The sequence below is a fragment of the Anomalospiza imberbis genome, chromosome 16 (genome assembly GCF_031753505.1).
Source record: "Anomalospiza imberbis isolate Cuckoo-Finch-1a 21T00152 chromosome 16, ASM3175350v1, whole genome shotgun sequence".
In the NCBI taxonomy this organism is placed as follows: domain Eukaryota; kingdom Metazoa; phylum Chordata; class Aves; order Passeriformes; family Viduidae; genus Anomalospiza; species Anomalospiza imberbis.
In genome coordinates, this window is record NC_089696.1 from 3132599 (window position 1) to 3152471 (window position 19873).

The 19873-nt window shown below is 45.3% G+C and overlaps 1 protein-coding gene across 5 annotated transcripts in view; it reads right to left on the bottom strand.

Annotated features, from left to right (window-relative positions):
* Positions 1-19873, bottom strand: part of AXIN1 (axin 1) — an 84086-nt gene that overhangs the window by 23215 nt on the left and 40998 nt on the right. For all 5 annotated transcript variants that reach the window (XM_068206600.1, XM_068206599.1, XM_068206602.1 and 2 more), the window contains 2 exons: positions 8005-8145; positions 866-962 (listed from right to left, as the gene is read on the bottom strand). In XM_068206600.1, the coding sequence (XP_068062701.1) occupies positions 866-962; positions 8005-8145 (238 nt within the window). The remainder of the gene's footprint in view (positions 1-865; positions 963-8004; positions 8146-19873) is intronic.

Here is a 19873-nt window from a genome sequence, read left to right on the forward strand (position 1 = left end):
GAGTTTTTTTCCTTTTAAATCAGATTAAAACAAGGGTGTATTTCTGCTGGTATTGTGCTGCTTTGAGCAGGCAGGATGGGAACAGCTGCGTCAAGTTTGAAGGCACTTCTGGAAAAAACAGATGGAGGCTTTTTCTCTCCCTATTTGATTTGTGCTGGAGTCCAGCTGTCCAAAGGGGAAAGAAGCACCTTTATTCCCTAGCAGATATTAAATGTCACCTGTAACTTCTCAGAAAAAGAAAACAATAATAAGCGGAGCTGCAGATGGTGATGCAGACCCCTAGCAGTTGTGCTTATCTTCCAAAGGCTGTTTGCTTACCTGGAGCAACCAAAGAGACTGTCAGATAAATGAAATACTTACTCCTGCACCTTTTTTTTTCTCCTGCCTTGTGTCCCCAGGTGAGCTTTGCTGAGTCCTTGGGAACAGGTTACAGCTCCTTTGGCTGCTCAGTGCAGAAATACTGCTGGGGACCATTGCACTTCTCCCCTGCTGACCTTGGTTGAGAGCCGCATCAGCCTCCATGTCCAACAGCCTCCAACACGTCCCACTAACACCTCCAGCTCACCCGAGGGCATGGAACTGCTTGCAGATAAATGCCAGCTGGTGCTTCCATTCTCATCCAGGAGAAACAATCAGCTACTGACTGAATGGTTAAGGAAAATTCTGTGTTTTGGGCAGCCTGGAATGGTGAGTTTGGCAGAAAGCCCCAAGCCTTTTCTTAGCACAATGTACATCATCTTGAAGCACCCCTAAAGCGAATACAGCACTAAGGGGGATTAAACTCAAGCACCAGCAGAGCAACTGTCTGCTAGAGATCTCACATATTTTGCATATTTACCCCTGGGAAGGAGATAGTGCTACTTACAGGAATGTGAGGTAGTGGCACGCGTCCATTTGCTTTGGCACTTTCTTGCATCTCTCTGCGATGCTGCTTTCGGAGTCTGTACGGTGGGATCCCATCTCTGCAGGAATAAAACAACAACACACCCTGCTTTAGTGCCTTTCTCTGACACGTTATGTTCATTCAAGCCTTGCTGACACAGAGTGGCTGGTAGGAGACCCCTTCACATTTGCATGCCTAGAGTAAGAGGGACCCATGCAGCAACGATGCTCACGCAGGTCCCCGAACCAAAAAAGCTCTAGCATGGGGGCCAGGAGGACTTACACAGCATCCACCAGAAGCTGAGTGAGGCAGGGCTCCTGTGACTGCTGCTCAAGGCAGAGGGCAGGGAGAAGGACTTGGACTGCATCCTGGTACCTTTTATAGTTGGTTGCTTCCTATAAAGAGTCTGTAATGTACACATTAAACCACAGGGCAGGCTAAGAGAGGGGGGAGAAGGAGGAGTGGGAGCTCAATGAGCATCCACTCCAAGGGGAGCTCAGTCAGGGAACGAGGTATATATTTTTAAGAGAGCGTGACAGCTGCTTGAATGGCTTATCAAAGGAGGTATAGGCTCCACTGCTCCCGAAGGCGATCTCTAGCTCAGTCTGAAATGATGGGCTTGATACTGGAGTTGCTGGAGGGAAGAACCAGGCCCCTCCCCAGAGGAGGCTGGATGAGGTTAGAAGGGATGTCATGGACAGTCACATCCAAGTGAACCAGCTCTGCTTGGCCTTGCTCCTGTGCGGAAAGACGTGGTGACACAGGTCTCTGCAGAGGAAGGAGACAGTGGTGGCCACAATCCTTGGTACATAGGGGTCAGTGGGTCAGAGGCACCAGGCTTTGCTATGCACCCCAAATGGCAAAGCATCACTGCCTAAGTGTGACTTCAGGCAAAGAAAGGAAAAGCATTTTCGTTCTCACCATTGCTACCACTCTGCTCACACCCAAGGACCAGGAGAAGATGAATGAGTGCAGCCCAGTTATGAAAGGACACAGACCCATCTCCTGGTGACCTTGTATTATTTGGTGAAAATCAACAAATTCATAAACAAATGCCAGCCTGGAGCTTGGCAATTTGGAGCTTTTTCATTTTACAAATTTCCCTGATTCAGTAGAAGTCACTGCTTGGGAGCGCCATGCAATGCCACAGAGGTGGATGGATGGAGGGATTTAGTTTGTCCCAGCCACCATGTAATTCCTAGGCACATCTACCAACCCTGCACCCCTCTGAGATGTGAAAACGAGCCAGTTCTGACACATCTCACAACATGAGATGTTTGCACAGGCCAAATGTCCTTAACACCTATCCCCCCCAACCCCAGCTGTTTCTCCAGAACATAAACCAAACAGTTTAACCCACAGATTTTTCAAGTCAAGGTGCCATTTGGCAAGAAAAACACAATTTACTGTGGTGTTTTGCCTGCAAACCTCCTGAGTTTCAAGCACCAGTCTGTGTGAAGATGGCCACCACCAGCTTTCCCATCATGCTGGCTGCCCTGCTGGCTCCCTGGAAATGTGGGTGCAGGCAGAATCACCACCAACCTACATCAGAAGAAGCTAATTTCATGCAACAACCCAGGCATTCAAAATGCAACACCGTTAAAATAAAATAAAACAAACCCCATGATTAACAAGTGCTTTTTAGCACGAAGACAAATGAGGGAACAGAAAATGAGCCAGGCTAATTACAGCTCTGGTGAGTGGCTGCAGGTAATGCAGGAGGAGGAGGAAGAGTGTGCTGGGAGCATCATCTCTGCTTTGCCTGCAGTGACACGGCTTGGGAGCAGGACAACTTCCCCACATCTGTACAGGCATCATGACAGTGTTCATTAGGTGGCTTAATTTTCTTTAATGATGAGAATCACAACGGTTAAAGCGTTTCACCGTATTGTGACGCAACCTTTTCTAGACTGGATGGTAACAAACAACTGCAAGTTTTCCGAGGGAAAAATAAAAAAACTGGGGGATTATTTTAGCCATTGCTGGTCGACATCAATAGTCAACATTTCAGCTTAACCAGTGCACAAAACCCGGGTGCCAGAACACAACTCGCACACTAAAGCCACACGGCCATTCGCAGGGAACGCGGCATTATGTTAGAAAGTGCAATTTTTCTTTCTTTCTCTCTCTCTTTTTTTTTTAATTCTCCCCAGCAGCAGTCCCAGCGGAAAGAACGACTTTTGTTCCCAGCACAGTAGCGAAAGGCTGATAATGGCCTCTAATCTATCCAGCTTCAAACACATGTTCAGCCCCGCTGTGCTGCCTTTGATGTCATTTTAACTAGATTCCCCAATGCCACCTCTGAACTTGGAACATTCCTTCGTTCAATGTACTGTGCCAACTCAACCAGAGGAAGCAAATTCAAAGATAAGCACTTTAATTTTATCCCAACAAAACCTTATTCAATAGATGGGGGGAAAGCAAGGAAAACCAATACCGTACTTTTGTTTTCCTTTTGTCAGGTAGCTTGCTTTGAGATATTTTCAATAGATAGAGAAATAATTTATATATATATATATATATATATATATATATATATATATATAGGGGAAAAATTAAACTTTTTTTTACAGCACATCGACTTTTAAAATAAACTTTCCCAAACTGTTTTTCCTTGTTTCATCACGTGATTTTCTTTAGCACCAGAAAGCTCAGCACTGAAATGGAACGAGGGAAGAAGAGTATTTCTGTTGCTTATTTAATGATAATGCAATGAGTTTACTGTTGGGGAAATGTGGAGGCTTCCTCCCCTCTCCAAACTCACCTGCAAGAGCCTCTGGTGAGCAGTGGTTTGGCTGTGGCTCTGCATGTTGGACTCTTCTGACAAGAGATGTCCTTGCTCCTCTAGACAGGCTTCAAACCCAGCCATTAAGTCTAACACATTAGAAATCATCGTTTGGGATCTTTTAAATTTAAAAGCTGCTAAACTTATTCAAATATAGGAAAACTTGGGGTAATTCTGGATCACTAGCCTTAGGAAAGACAGGAAACAAATGCGCAGCCAAACTGGTATTTTCTACCAATTACTCTTATCAAAGCACCTCTGTCACAAGAGACTTTTCTCACATGAAGAAGCATGATAGGAAAATCACCAGGAATTTTGGTTAAAGGCCAGTCATCCAAGGAATAGCATTTCATCTGCAAGAATTTTTGAAGGAATAACCACTGTCCTAAACCCCTTTGTTTGGGGGACTGGCCATCCCTACTCTGGAGCAGGTTTGACTGGAATTGGGGAAGAAGAAGCATCACTCTGGCCAAGCCCACAGGCACCAAGGGCTTCCCAAGTGCCTGGGGGAAGGCAAAGCTGTCTTCCAACTAAGATAAGCCAGGACACCTGATAAGAAGAGGAAGGAGTATTGTTCAGCTGGAGCACAACACTGGGCTAAAGAGGAGACGTTATCTCCTGTTTACCTTGTAAGCTCTCGGAAGAAATCAAGATAGATATGGACCTAATGTGTTTCTGCATCTGAATTGGAACATCACATGGAGATTTAATGGCTTCAGCTGCTGCCTTCCTACCTACAGTTGCCTTAGCTTGCCTCAAGCATCTCTGTTGTGACAACCCCTCCCAGCCACAGACTCACCTCCTCCACTTGGGAAGATGCTATCCCCAAGAAGAGTTATCTGAGACAGCAAGAGCAGCTTAGGACTGTGCTGGAAATGCTGCTGCAAGTCTGGGGCAGGCTCTGAGCAGCCCACGGGGCAGGCAGAGCCCCAGATCCCTGACTTACCACTGACCCTGCACCGAACATCAGCGGTGAGTGACTCGACCCCACCTGCGGCCGCGGCACTGCCGGGCCAGTGCTCACCAGAGCCTCTCACTGTGTCCTCCCCAGACCTTGCCTCCACACAAACCAGCTAAAACAACACAGCTGCCCTGCTGATTATAAAAACAGGTTTCAGCAGAGAGGACCAGAGCTGTTTTGCCTACAAGGGCAGAGGAATTCCTATGACACAGGAAGACTGAAAAATAATCAGTGGAGCGCAGGCATTTAAGAGCAATGTTTTTTAAGCCACTCAAAAAGCAAATTACTCAAAACAACAGGGTCTGATAACATACTCATTATATAAATTCAACCCATTACAATAATATTTAACAGTGCTTGGAAAGCCATCCTGTTGAAAGCTGGTCTTTTAGGTAAGTGTGCTTGTAACATCACAGTTTTACAATCTGTTTGGCGAGCTGGCTGCTCCCAAAAAATCACCCCAGCTCAGGAGCTGAGACAGGCAGAGCATCGCTCAGGTCTGTGCTAGAGGCTTTGTATGCAGCCACATCCAATCCCCACGTTGCTGGGATCAATCCAACATTAAAGCTTGGAAGAGAACTGGTGTAGCAAATGCTCTGTGCCTGATTTCTCCACTGGCCAGAGCTGGCCAGCACTGAAGATCATGCTTTGCTCTCCTGGTTTATTAGCATTCCTCAGTTAGCCAGTGTTTTCATCACAATTGTCCAGACAGATTTTCCTCTGATGGAGGGTCTGATGGAGGTTTGTGCCTTGGATCACCCCTCATTCACGTGCTGCCTTGGAGCAGAAGCCAGATTTCTTCATTATTGAGTGTGACTGCTTTGTGTAAACAGCACACAGAGGGAAGAACCTCACTCATCAGCAAACGAGGCTTTTATTGCCATTTTCCTCAGAGAAGGCCTAAATTCAAAGCACTGAGACATGTAAGTCTTGTCAAGCAGCAGGAGTCCCTTCTTTAACTTCATCTGGTTGTTCTTCATTTTTGCTGCCTTGAGCAATTCTGCAAAAATTCCTTTGAAACTCAGAAGGCAGATAGGTTCAGCAGTGCCATGTAAAATCCGAGTAAAATCTGGTGCTGGAATTTTAAAGCACGTAATGAAGAGCAAGTGCTGAAAACAGCCAGAATCTGTGTAAACCAAAGGTCAAGGCTGTACATCCAGAATCCCAATTTTGGATTCTGCATGGATCCAGTCTGAGAGTCACAGAAAGAATGGTTCACCCGTTATGAAGTTCAAAACTTACTTAAAATGAACCACTAGGATTGGGTTAGTGATTAGCAGAAGGAAGTGCACATATTGGTGGTAATTAAAGTCCTAGAAGCAAACTATGGTGGGCAGAGGAGGGATAAAATGCCTAAAGGAAAAAGGAGCACAGGATGGCCAGTAAGAAATTATTCTGCCTCTGAAAAAAACCACAAACTGTGGCTAGTGAAATAAAAATTAGGAGGGTAAAGAACTCTGGCATAAATGATCACAACTTATCACAGGTATAACCATCAGTGCAGCCCCATGAGCCCGCTGGACCAGTGGGAGAGGAAGTGCTAAAAGCTAATTAATTTTGAAGAGTTCTTACATCTGTCTCTCCTGATAACAAGAAGTTACAAGACTCCTGCTAGCTTCAGAGCATTTCTCCATATAAATTGATGCATATGAAGAACTGCAGAAGGATGTGGAAGAGCAGCAGGATTTGTATCAAATGGAGCCTTTAATTAGTGGTTGTCTACAGGGTTCTGTCCTGGGGGCATCCTCCTCCTCCCAGGCCCCTTTGGCCAAGATCTGCCTCCTCAGTTTTATAACAGGACTGGAGCATAATGTGCGAGGAGCTGGTGTCAGGGTGCAGAATGAACTCACAGCTGCTCCTACATGGCCCCAAGCCTCCGTGGAGCAAGCTACTGGCTCAGGCAGGGCGACCATCAGAGACACAGAAACCCCCTGGCCACATTGCACACTCCCTGTGTCACTGTATGAACTCTGGGCAGGTGGGGAACTGTGGCAGCACCCATTAACAGCATCCATGGCACAGGCTGGAAAGTTTCTCCAACAAGGTCTGACAGCTGCTGACACTCACAGTGACACTAAACGAGCCTCTTGGAGGACTCTGTGTTTACAGCACTGCCATTAATAAAATCTTCTCCTAATTCTGTAAACCTGTCATCTCTCGCCTGAAGAATCAAAGGGTTTCTACTCTACAGAAAGACACTTTGCATTTGCACTACTAAAAACCAGACCAAACAGTGAATATTTTTCCCCAAATCCTTTTTTTTCTATCACAGAGATGCAGTCACAACAAAATCTCATAACCCCTTTTTTCTTTCTTTGCAAACCATCTTTAAGGAAGCCATCTCGTGGGTGAGATACAGGGTGCTGTCATGAGAGACAGAAAGGGAAAATATATTTGGCTGAGGATTATCAGCACAAGTTGTGTTAAAGTGCAGTGGTCACCAGACAAACTAGAACTGGTCAGTCATCAATCCTACTGCAGATCAATCACAGACTGAGCTGTTACTCCATCTGCTGTGCTGTGTCCACTTCTGAGCTCCTCAGGACAAGAGAGACACAGAGCTCCTGGAGTGAGTCCAGAGGAGGGCAACAAAGGGACTGGAGCATCTCTTAGGAGGACAGGCTGAGGGAACTGGGCCTGTTCAGCCTCAAGAAGAGATGGCTGAGAAGGGACCTCATCAATGGCCATCAACTGCAGGGAGGTTTCAGAGGATGGATCACACTCTACGCTGTGGTGCCCAGCAACAGGACAAGAAGCAATGGGCAGAAACTGATGGTCATGAAACTCCACCTGAACATGAGGAAGAACTTCTTCCCTCTGCAGTGACCGAGCACTGGAACAGATTGTCCAGAGAGTCTGTGGAGTCTCCCTCACTGGAGGAGTTTCAGAACCATCTGGACACAATTCTGTGAAATCTGCTCTAGGATGACCCTGCTTGATCAGGGAGGTTGGACCAGATAACCTGCTGTGGTCTCTTCCAACCTGAACCATTCTGTGATTCTGAGAATTTGATAATGTATCTCAAGATAATGTATCTCAAATCAGTTACTACAAAGTCATCCAACAATACCAATTCTTGCACCTGGCTTAAGAAACATTGCAGAAGGTGTGACCAAACACCATTTATTTTAGATTGCTCAAAAATATTTTATGCTGCAAATGTTCACAAAACTGGCAAGTCTGAGTATCCTGCACAGTGATAAAGTAACTGAAAAGAGTGAGAATGATCTTGACCGGGGTCTATTCAGACATTCATTCAGACAATGTCTATTCAGACATTCCCACCACCCCAGCTGTGGCCAAGCCTCTCTCGCAGAACAACCCATGAGCAGCAGTGCTGAAGACACATGAGGCTGCCCCCCAGGAGTTACTTACACGCTGCTGTCTGTCAGGGACATGGTGTCGGCGTCGCTGGACATGCTCTGCTGCTCGCTGTCGTTGGCACTGGTGGCTGGTGCCAAAGCATAGCCCGTGTTGACATAGTAGGGGTTAACAGGCTCTCTCCACGACCCATGCCTGTGAGAGAAAAATGAGTCAAGTTAGAAGGACACAACCTTGACCATGGTCTGCATCACCAGGCAGAAGGACTCTGCCTGGAGCCCCAGCCTCAGTGATGAGCTACAGAATAAGCTGTGCTCACACGAAGTTGCACTGACAGATCCATGAACAATTTGACTCATAACTGGAAGAAAAAGGGAATTCATGGAGTAATGAAGATGACACTGTTAGAGATCAGGGAGGGAATGAGACTGTATGGAAGAAGTCTTGTTTCCATCAGGGTTTATGGAGTCCATGGGCTAGCTGCTTAGCACTGTCATTCTATGAGCATCTAAAAGCAATACCTAGACAATAAGACAGAAATTTTCTTAGTCAAATTAGGATTATGCTCTCCCAACAGGGAGGGATGTGTAGCAGAGCTCACCCATTCTATGCTTACTTTAACGTCCCTCCAATATGTTTGCAGAGGGAAGGAGGAGAAGCAAGAAACAGCTATTGCTCATAGCACTGTACCTAAAAACAACCTCCAGTGTTGCACTGAGGTACATCAGACACTTGCAAATTCCACCTGGAAGGACCACCTAATCACACCAGCTTTTCCAGTGGATGGTCTGCTCAGGGATCTATGAAAGCTTTGTACACAACCCATGCCTTGTTATTCAAGTACACATGCAGGCCAGCCTCCTTCTCTTCAGCAAAAGGTCAGGAAGGGAGGCTGCCTGCATGAGCTAACCTGGGAAATAAGTTCCTTGCTCAGGAAGGGGCCTGATGGTGAAGCAGCCTGTGAACCAAGCAGGCACAAATTCCTTCATGCTGGCTCTGCCACCAGCATAGAAAAGCCACTGCTGCAAATGTGCCTCCAGCTCTGCCACCCCGCAGGACAGACAGGCCATGCAGGCATCTTGTTCTCCTGCAAGTTATTTTGTAATGTGCTAGAAGAAGGAACAAGCTGAAATGCTCACATAAACCAAAGTGCACTTTGGTCCCCTGCTCTCCCTGCCTGCCCCTCTGCATGAAGAGCAGCATTTTTAAGATATCTTGAAGCTGATGAATTCCTGGTTTTCCAAGCTCTGAAAATGAGAGTCCTGCTTCAGAGTTCAGATCACAAAGTTCATCAGCATCATTCTTTATTTAGTAGCTCAGTAATCAGCACCTGGTGGATGTGATTTGCAATGGGCCCTCTGCAAATACCTCCATGGAGGGCACATGTGTGCTTCCCTGTTCTGCCAAGAAAAGGGATTCTGGTTCTACTGCAGTGGTAAAGTCCTACAGATGACAGAAAACAGCCCCTACCCCAATGAGTTTACATTTAGACAAGACAAGGAAACCCATGAGAAACATAAAGATGGAGGGACCAGAGGTGAGGAAGACACCAGCAAAGGGTAAAGCTGGCAGTTTGTGTATATCTGTATGGAGTATAAATGCAGGACAGGCACTGCATGAACTGGGACTCACAGAGAGCCCATTCAAGGCAGAGGTTTTTGGATGCTGTTATGTAAAATATGGCACATGGTCTACCAGGATGGAAGCATTACCAAAGTATTTTAAAACCTGAATAGGACAGGGTTACAGCCTTCAGCTAATGCATTGCTCACCCAGCTCCTATTTACCAGCTGTCTGGGTCTTCAGCATACAAACTAATTTCCTTGTAATTCAAGGGGTCATGGATATTCACTGGTCACTAGGAAAAATCATATTGTTTCAGGTCCATTATGGGGTTGGTTAGAAACGAATTACTCTCCTACTCTCAGATAGAGAAAACTATTCTGTGGGCCACAAACCAACCAAAACTCCAAACTATTTCTTCTTGGATGATGAAGCTTAGCATAGTTGCAGAATGGTGCAAAGAGCATTCAAACTTGAGTCAGCTGAGGCTTTTCATGACTCTTAGACAGTAGGGAGCCTTGTGAGGTTTCTCCATGCTCAGGTACAATACAGAGTCAGTTGGGGATGAGCACAGGGATACCTTGGGATGGTAAGTCACCAAAGACACCTTCTAGCAAGCAAACTTTCTGTCAGTCGCTGCAGATGTGCACTGGAGCAAACTCATTTCTATATTCCATCAGATTTCAGAACAGCTTTCTAGGGCAAGTACTGGAAATAATTGGAACAAGTTCACCCTAAAAAGCAAGGGATAATAAGTGAAAACTTTACCAGCCCCCTTCAGCCATTCTCCCTGTGCAGAACGGTCAGTTCTGAACATTAAAGGAGTGCTGTGCAGTGCAACCCTCCTGTCAAATCCAACATGACAGCGGTGTGATGGAGGCTGAGACAACCTCTTAAATTGAGGCAGGAATGATGGATAGCTCAGGCCTTCCCTGAGGGCAAAGACAAGGATGATTTTTGGACAATCCAATTAAAATACAGCACCAACTTCTAGTGGACCTTTCGCCAGGACTCTCTGCAAGAGGCTTGGATTATTCTAGCAGTATACTAAGAAAGCACTCAGATATACAGAATAAAATGCACAGGACAATCAATTTCTCCTTTGTATCTGTTGATACAAAGACAGAGCAGCAGAGAGCACCTGAAGAGGTTGCTGGGTGTGCAACTGTGATGGCTGAAGGAACCAAGAGTGAGAAGATGGGTCCTGGGAGGTCCCTGACACCTCTGGAGGAGCTGGAATGGCTGGGCTCTCCCACAACACTCCCTGGCTGTGGTCTTCTCACTGAGGATGCAGGTTTGGTCACAACTGTTGTATTTAGGTAAAATTACACACTTAAGCATGTATACAACAGGGATTACTTCTATTTTAGCTCTGCCTCTAATACATCAATGTGAATGTAAACTTTTGGTAAGCGTAAGGAGATGGAAAGGGTATAGGATTTCAAAGCAATCATAACAGGTTACATTACTTTTGAGGAATCCATCTGTATTCAATCCTTCTCCTAATGTTCTCTCTCCCTGACAACTCTCTTCAGCTGGCTCGTATCACTATTTGAATGTTTTGTGCCGTGCCTCTGAAGAACACTTTCAACATCTATTAGGAGGAAAACATTAAAGGAACATGGAGTCTAACAAAAAAAAACTGGTCACTTCTGATCTGGGAGGGGAGGCTGCTTTAAAAGGGATTCAGGCACCCTCAGAGCGATTTGAAATGTCAGCTAAAAACCTCACATACCGAGCTCTATGCACTGATAAGGGCGATAAAAGGAAAGGTGAACATTTAAAGTTAGACTTCACAAAAATTCCTGCAGCCTTCCAGAATTTTATTTCATTTTTTAAGACAGAAAGAGCAATGAGCATTTTTGAAATGAACACAGAACATTTCACACATTGCAGAAATAAAGCTGCATGTCTCTTCTGCAGCTCTCAGTTGCTCAACCCTCAAAATAATCACATAGGGAACAATTATAACAGAGATCACAGCGACCTGAGTAAGTCAGCCTGACCAGCTGCCTTTTCTTTGCATAAAGCCCTCCGCCGATCTCTGCACATTCTGGTAATGCTGACAAGGGCCTAAACTGCTGTAGAAACACAGCAAGAATTCCCTTAAGGCTTCCTTCTACCTGTTCTGGGTTTATTTTGTGTGTTATCTTGGCTGCATCCCATCCATCCCCAGATTTCTCACTCCTCTGACTAAGCACCCAGCACTTGGGAGCTCAGCACCATCAGATCTTGGAGTGTCAATGTAAGCGAGCAGAGAGATGAGGTCCTCTTCACTACTGTTGCTCTATGTGGAGTTCTCACTGCATCCTGAGTCCCTAAGGGCATCCTTTTCCTTCCAGCCTGGGAACCCCAGTCTCCCTCACACAACTTCCCCCAATGGCTATTTCAATTTTAAATCAAAGATGCAAAGTCCCCAACCTTTGCCAAACATGCTACACTGCTCTATGCAAAAATCCCAGGGTTGGTGTGCTCTGGGGAATAATTGCATCACCTTCAGCACCCACAGTGGGAGGAAGAGCTCACTGATCCTGCCTCCAAACCCAAATCCGAGTGACACTCCCTTTGGTTCTCACCACTTATGTACCTCCTTCACTGACGTGCTTCATCAAGCTTGGGAAAAAAACCACTAAGGCAAGAAGAAAACTTCCTTGAAGATGAAAGGCCTCTAGGCAACTAATTTCTGTAGAATTTAAATTTCCACTGGAGGGAATAAGTTGCGCAACACTCTACTGGCAGGTCTGAGACACATGGTCCTCCCAAGCCAGCTAGCAGTTCCAGCATGGCTGGAACAGCTCCCAGTTTAACAGGGAAGTTGATCAATCCAAAGTTTTCATTGCTACCACCTTCTCCAGCTCCAGCACTAAATTTTTATGGCACTGACATTTTCTGGAAGAAAAATTTTCTTCAAAAGAATTGAAGCTGTGATAGAATCCAGGCAGGCCTCCTCTTGCAAGGGTGCCCCACCTCCCTGACCTGGAAACACCAAAATCCCTGGTGGCACGGGGAGCTCCTCCAAACACCTCTGCACTACCAAGGAAGCAGCTATTTGAGACACAGTATTAGCAAATCAAAGAGATAAAAACTCATGAAGCTGACAACCATAAAACTCCAATGCACTCTCCCTAAACAGCTCTTGCAGAAGTTTTCCTCCCATGTGATAGTCTGAAGCTTTGGTCACCACAGCTTTGGCGAGCAGCTCACTTTCAACATGGGAGAAATCCCACTTTCCAGATGGCAAAACCACCCCAACTTCATGAGTCACCTTGGAAAGTTCTGAGCTGCAGGAGTTCTGGGGATGCTGGCAAGTCCCACAGAAGGACACCCCAAAATGGGCTCTGCAGAAACTCCAGATGTCTCACCACAGCCAGTGGCAGGTGGAGGAGCTGACATGCCCTCCTTCCTGCACTGTGGTGAGCAACCTCACTGCAGGACACAATTCCTCCTTTCCTCTTCTGAGTGGTGTTTGGGCTGAAGGATGGTGCCCTGAGACCATAGATCAGGGCTGCAGCTCAGTGGGACCCAACTACTCATTCTGTGCTCCCACCCTGCTTTTTCACACCAACTTCTGAAAAATTAGCTCAAACTTTTGCAGTCCTGTGTTTCTGAAGATGACTATTTCTAGGAAACCAGCACTAAGCATTACTCTTATTTGGTGTCTCTGGTCATTTTGCATTTGTGACTGGGAGGACGCAGTCTAATGCTGAGACATCCTTCCAGCTTGTTATTTTGACATGTTCCATTTATTCAGTGTGGAAAAAAAAAAATTTAAAAAGTTACTTACTTCCATCCAAGAAACAAAAATTCCTTCTAGAATCACAGGTTGCTGAGTCTCCAGCTGGCCACTTACTCCCAAAACTTACATCTACCAACAAGCAGGTGATTGTCATATCCTTCATGCAGTTCCACATTTCAATATCACAACCAGTCAATCAAATTAAAAGCTGCACATCTTGGTTTACGATGTCCGAGCCGAAGCAAATCCCTTCAGCATGTCTAAACAGCACATGCTGACAAGAGTGTCCCAGCATCAGGGTCACCTTTAAACAAGGGATTACATGGTACCAACAACTATCACAGAAGTTGCATCGTACAGCTTCTCCCAAACCATTATCACAGGAACATTTTGGAGCTAAGAACAAAGTCTATGAAGATGCAAAGCTGAAAACCTTCACTCCGGACTGGATTTGATCTATGCTAAAGATGCAAACTTGGCTCAAGAGGTTAAAATTGGGGATTTACCTGATAATCTGATTGCAGATTGTTGGGGTTGCTCCACTTAACACTCTTCCCAATTACTCTGGGTACTCAGACACCGCTGTGCATCTCAACTTTATCACTGCCAATGTCAGGCTAATCACATGTGCTCCAGGCAAGGGCAGCTTCTTCAAAGATCACATCAATTCTGGACAAGTTAATCTGTTCTTTGAGGTCTCCAGATGGCTCTTGCCAAGAAAGTTCACTTCCAGCTCTGCAGCCGGCGAGCGCCGCGGCCCCAGCGCTCTGCAGAGCATTACAAAGGAACCAGATCAAAGTTGTGTCTTACAAAAAAATGAAATCTGAAGTTTGAAAAGCAACAGCAGCCTGTCACTTGTAGGCTTAAAGACGACTTCTGCATGCTCCAGCTATCAGGGAATTTATGATTACAGTCTGGCTTTTAAAAGCTGATGAAAAAAACGACGCTCTTTAGCACTCCTTGCCTTTGCAAATCTGTATCGTCTTCCCTGCGTATTCATCCTCCCACACCAGAGGAAGAAGGGAAATAAATAAAAATGTAACTAAAAGTACAGATAAGGGCTCTTCTTCTCTTTTCTTCTAAGGCACTCAATTCCATTTTAGGACTACATGGAGATTATTTTATGGGGAGCTTCAGCAATTATTGTGAAGTATTAAAGCACAGTTACAAAAGCTAAATCCAAGATTAACAGACTGAGTTTCCAGTTTCTAACTCCTTTGCATTTACCAAGGACATGCTACTTCTCAGGCAAGACTTATGTACAGAGGATGCATTAATTGCAACCAGTAATTTAGATCACAGGATACAGCAAGGTGGGGGAGAGGTTCTAGGAAGGAAGTTGAAATACAGGAAATAAAATGTTTGCCTTAGGAGGCAAATAAGGACTAGATAGGCTAAATATTGTGACTGTATTGCCCTATCGCCACCCTAACCTTCTTAGGAAAGGCTTTCAGACAACAGAATAAAACCACTGTGCTCCAAAGAAACTGCAGAACAAGTCCCTCAAGATTTCATCTGACTGCATCTCCAAAGGAGCCCTCCCAGCTCCTCCTTCCCAATGGAGGGCGAGGCTGTGCTCACTCATCAGCCCAGTGTAATAAAAGGATTTTGTCCTCTAGTTACAGATTTAAAATCAAAACTGCAAAAATCTGAGTGTGACAAACAATAAAAGCAAGTCCTTCCTGAAAACAATGCATGTCTTCCCTACAATAAGACCACAAACCTCATTTATTTAATAGCTCAAAGCACAAGATATTCATTAAAATGAAAAAAAAAAAAAATGGGCAACGCAATGTCTGCACAACAATTAACAGGACAATTGGATCATCTTCCTGAAATAAAGCAAATGTTACAGAACATTCTGTTCCATATCTAACAATAACAGGTATCTTCCTAGATTAATTTCAATATATTAGCCTGACCTTATACCATAACATAGTAGTTTTGTTTGGTTTTTTAAATGATGACATGATTCATATGAATCCTTATCTTTCATGAAAGGCTGACAACATTAGGGACATTTTCTACAAAATATACAGGATATTTGGCTGCATTACTTGCAACTGAACAAGAGCCTCGCTGCTTTAGAGCAGCCAGGCTGCATCAGCCATCCAAAAGCTGCTGTAGTGACTTCAGAAGCTACAAAAGAGGGGCAAACCCAGCAGTGTGTGTGTGTTTTGGATATCCAGGGTACACTGCTGCCACCCATGAGCCACACTCACCTGCACGTCCTGACCTCTGCCAGACAACAAATCACAGGAACACTGTTTTTAGTATTTTATTGGAAGGGACAGAATCAAGCTCGTGCAAGGATGTGCTGAACATCCAAGCATGTTAACCCCTGAAACGAGTGGGACCTGAGTCCTCACTCCTGATTTTCTGACCCTCCAAACATGCTGTCCCTGGGGCACCAGGATTGCTAGCACAGACACAGATAGAGAGGGTTGATAATGCAGTCTCCTTTTCCCTGCTTAAACTGAGAGCTGGGGAAAATTCAGCAAGAGGGTGATTGGCAAGAGCTCTCCACTCCGCTAACTGGCTTCTCAGACTGAAATGACATCTATGTTTAACACAAGTGATTTCATATATATACATATATATGTGTGGTTAAGTGGATGAACACACAGACCAGGCATTTCAGACAGCATTTCAGTGCCAGCTCCCTGCTCTCTGCTTTCCTTGGTGACTGTCCCAGGTAAATTGGGGCTGCTGGAGAGGGGAAACACTTCGCAAAATGCTGTGGGGGTCTTTGCATGGGCCTCTCTGCTTTTAGCCCCATGGTTTCGCTTCCCTGGGAAGGCCGGCAGGGCAGCCGGGAGATGTAAAGGAGGTCCAGAGGAAACAATTCTTCCCAGAAGGGGCCACCATGTCACAGATGGAATAACAGCAGTGAACCTCCTGACAGTTCAGAGCCTTCCATGTCATGCCAAGCCAGCGACCACCCGTCCCTGCCTGCAGCCTGGGGTCTGTTCCCTCCGCAGATGGAACAGGCAGCCCAAAGCGTCTCCCGGCATTCCAGCCGCGGCCCGGCTGTGCCGACACCCACGCACGGCGGCTCCCGGCCCAGAGCAACCCCCTCGCCCACACTGAGAGGGCCTTCGTGGAACAAATTACTTCCAAATGCCTGGCTCTGAGGCACAGGGAAAGAGGGAAGGCCAGGTTTGTACCTGGGTCTGCTCACAACATAAAGAAGGCAGCAGCTCCACTTAAAAACACCAATGCCTGCAAACTATCAAATTAATCCCAGGATTTCAACAGCTTTTCTTCATTATTTTTTGTCTCAACCAAACCACAAATTTACTTAATGACTAAACCAGGCGAGCGAGTACTTTGTTTTCCAGACAGCAGGAACGTTTCTAACGGGATCCAGGTTTTCAGAACACACGCTTACCCAACGTCAGGCAAGGAGGGAGAGGTTCCATTGCTGAGATGTGTTTGATGCTTTTTTTAACTCCCCCAAACCTGCCAGCACCGTGGTTGGGGCATCTCTGAGCCCGAGGAGAGGCACTGAGCGGGGTGAGGAGGAATACAATAAGAACACTGTGTTCCAGGAATGACTGAATAAAGGCAAGAGCATGCTTTTGGCCAGCAGGATTCAGCACTGTAACTCCGTCTGCCACTTTTCTTCTCTGTCTGAAGCAACGTTGTTTGTCCATGCTTCTCTGAAATGGAAAGTATTTCCTCTTGCCTGCTTGTTCCAAGGAAAGATCTGAGGAGGCCTGGTATAACCAGGCAGAACTGGGGATTCTCCAGTGATTTGACTCTCCTTTGCCAAAATTTCTGCTCAACAAGAAAGGGCTTACAAGAAAGAAATTACGAGCAGATTTCTCTGCAAGTTCAGTAACTTAAGATCAAGGTCTGTAGAATGAGTAAGTTTTTGGATGGAAATAAAGTATCCACCTTTGGCCAATGACTCCAGATCATTCCCTGCCTTCCTACATACCTACAGAGCCTCTGGAGTGTTCAAAAAGGTACAACAGGGCAGAGACATCCACAGGTACACAGACCACACTGGGGCTAAATAAGACCATGGGTGCTCAGTCCTTCCTTGGACCACCAAAGATTTTCAGGAGGGCATCAACTCCAGCACTGCTATCCATTGTTGTACTGCTTTCAGGGATAAATTTCCCAATACTTGAATCACAACAGTGGTATTGCAGATGGCTGAAATGAAAGGGGAAGATATGCAGCTCAGGGGGGCTCTGTTTTACAAGGACTACTTGCAGCTTTGACATTAAACCATTTGCCTGTACCACTGGGCCATGTAACATAAGCTGAGCTGCACGACCACAGACTTGCTAGCCTCACTTGAATTCCCCTGAAAACAATGGTATGAAACTCAATACTCGTTACCAATTCATTGCCAACAAACTTGGAATTTTAATGAAATTACAAATTTGGATGGCAGAGGACACCAGCTGAGGCAGTATTTTGAATGCCTATGAGGCACCTAACTTAGCACCTCAAAACCACTCAGCTTTGCTCATGAAGACCTTTGACGAAGCCCTACTAAAGATGAGGTGGGCAGAATTAGCAGTAATCCTGCACAAAATAAAAGACTTTATTTCACTGATTAAGGTCTGGCTCACAAGGCACATGAAGAGAAGGGGTCTGCCTCCAAGCAGAATTGCTCACTGGTGTCTTAACTCCTACAGAAATGATCCAAGAAGCTTCCCCCACTGAACAAGAACCTTTGAGGTGAATGAACTCTGACCTCAGCTGTTAACAAAACCAAAACCACGGAGGGCTGGCAAGACCTGGCAGAGATAAAGCTGAGAGTCAAGATTTAATAGTGCTCCCAGAGGGGAGATTCAGCTGATTAGAAGCATCCTAATCTTCTCTCTCAGTGTATATTAAAGGTCAAGAAGTGGGATCAGATATTGGCAGCACATGAAAAAACAAGTCAGTCGAGCAAAAGACCTTCACAAAGACGTTTCATACCTTCACATTAAAAATTCCTGCAAAGTCTTATTTAACTTTACTTCCCTCTAGGAAACACATTCAAGTTTAAAGTCAAGAGACCATTAGATTGGACAGAAAAGAAGTACCCCTGCAGAAGACTTCTGCCTCCAATCTGTACTTTATAATGAGCAAGAGTTCATAAGCATCAGCTGACTGCAACCATGACAGATAAGTAGGTCTCAGAAGCACAACACCACAAAACAGAGCTTCTCTAGCAGTGCTCTGGAGTCTCACAGGCTCCCCAAATGGGGTCATTAAAGGATACTTGTTGGATGTTAACAAACGGCAGGCTGTATCAACAACAACATACTGGCAAGCTGCAAAAAACTTTTAAACTTGCTGCATTATTTATTGCTCAGCTCTGAAGAGATGTCAGCATCACAACAAAAGTATAAATCGTAACTCAGTCTCCTGGTCACTACTGGGAGCTCATAATCTGACTTTCCCTTCAGAGCTCAAGCTAACCTGGCCAATATAATGCAGGGGCTGGGGCAAGCAGAGGGTGGACTGAGTCATGTTGTCCTTCTGACAAGGTCTATTAGAGGTTGACAGCAAAGTCCTCAGAAGAACTGTAATAACAACCACCAGAAGAAATATAAAAGACAGAAACTGTGTTTAAGGGAGACAGATGCTGTTAAAAAGGGTATTTCCTTTTCTAGAGATACTTATTTCTTTTTTAAGAGTTTAGCGGACTATCAGGAAACAACTTGCTGTTGTTCCTGGAAAATAGACATACAGAGGGAAGACAGTCTTGTGAAGCTACTACAAACAGCCCTCCTTTTAAACAAAGATTAAAGTAACTTTTCCTTAGACGGTGAGCATGAAGTATTCTTTCACAGTCCTAGTTTTGGGACAGTCACTAAACCTTGCATCTGCAGCCAGACCTGGAAGCCAAACCATCAATCGCTGCATCGAGGTCACACAAAGTCATATCTAAAAAGGAAGAATGAGGTCAGTGGACTCAGTTTCCCATTTCTTATGGCTGTTCTTTTACAAATGGATCTAAATTGGTGTCTGACTGGCAATCCAAGAGCAAAGAATTTCAAAGCAGTGAGAAAGATGGAGGAGACCAGAATCCAAAGAGAGCCTGGGCAGGTGGGTCAGTGATCCCTGTTTACTGGGAATTCCTTGACTGTAACTCCAAGGTTGTGTGCTGGACATGCTCTGCTGCTGAGGGTGACACATCTCCAGAGACATTCTAAATAAACCAAGGTGCAAGAACCAGTTCCACCTCATTGAAACATGTATTAAAATGTTGAGAAAATCAGCTGAAGGAGGAAGGGACGGGGGAAATATTAAAAATAAAAGAGTTGCTCATAGGCAAATTGCACAGGAGTTCACAGGGTCATTCCTGGGACACAGCAATACCAAAGGGTCCAGCTAAACTCCAGACCTGGGGGGAGGTGAAACACCTTTAAATCTTTGGGAGGTTGATACTTGTGGTCCATCCCCTTCTGAGGTTTGGCCACTGCTTGGGCAAATCCTGTGCTTGTTTTTCCTGGGGGCACTTCACAGCAAGTGAAACTTGACTTCAAGAACTGTGCTGGGGTTTGTTGTTATTTTTGCCTTCAAGATTTTTTCTGTTTTGGTTCTCATCCATTGGAACAGGCAGATATATGGGCTTTTACCTTTATTGCACAAATTCCACGGTATCTTTTCATC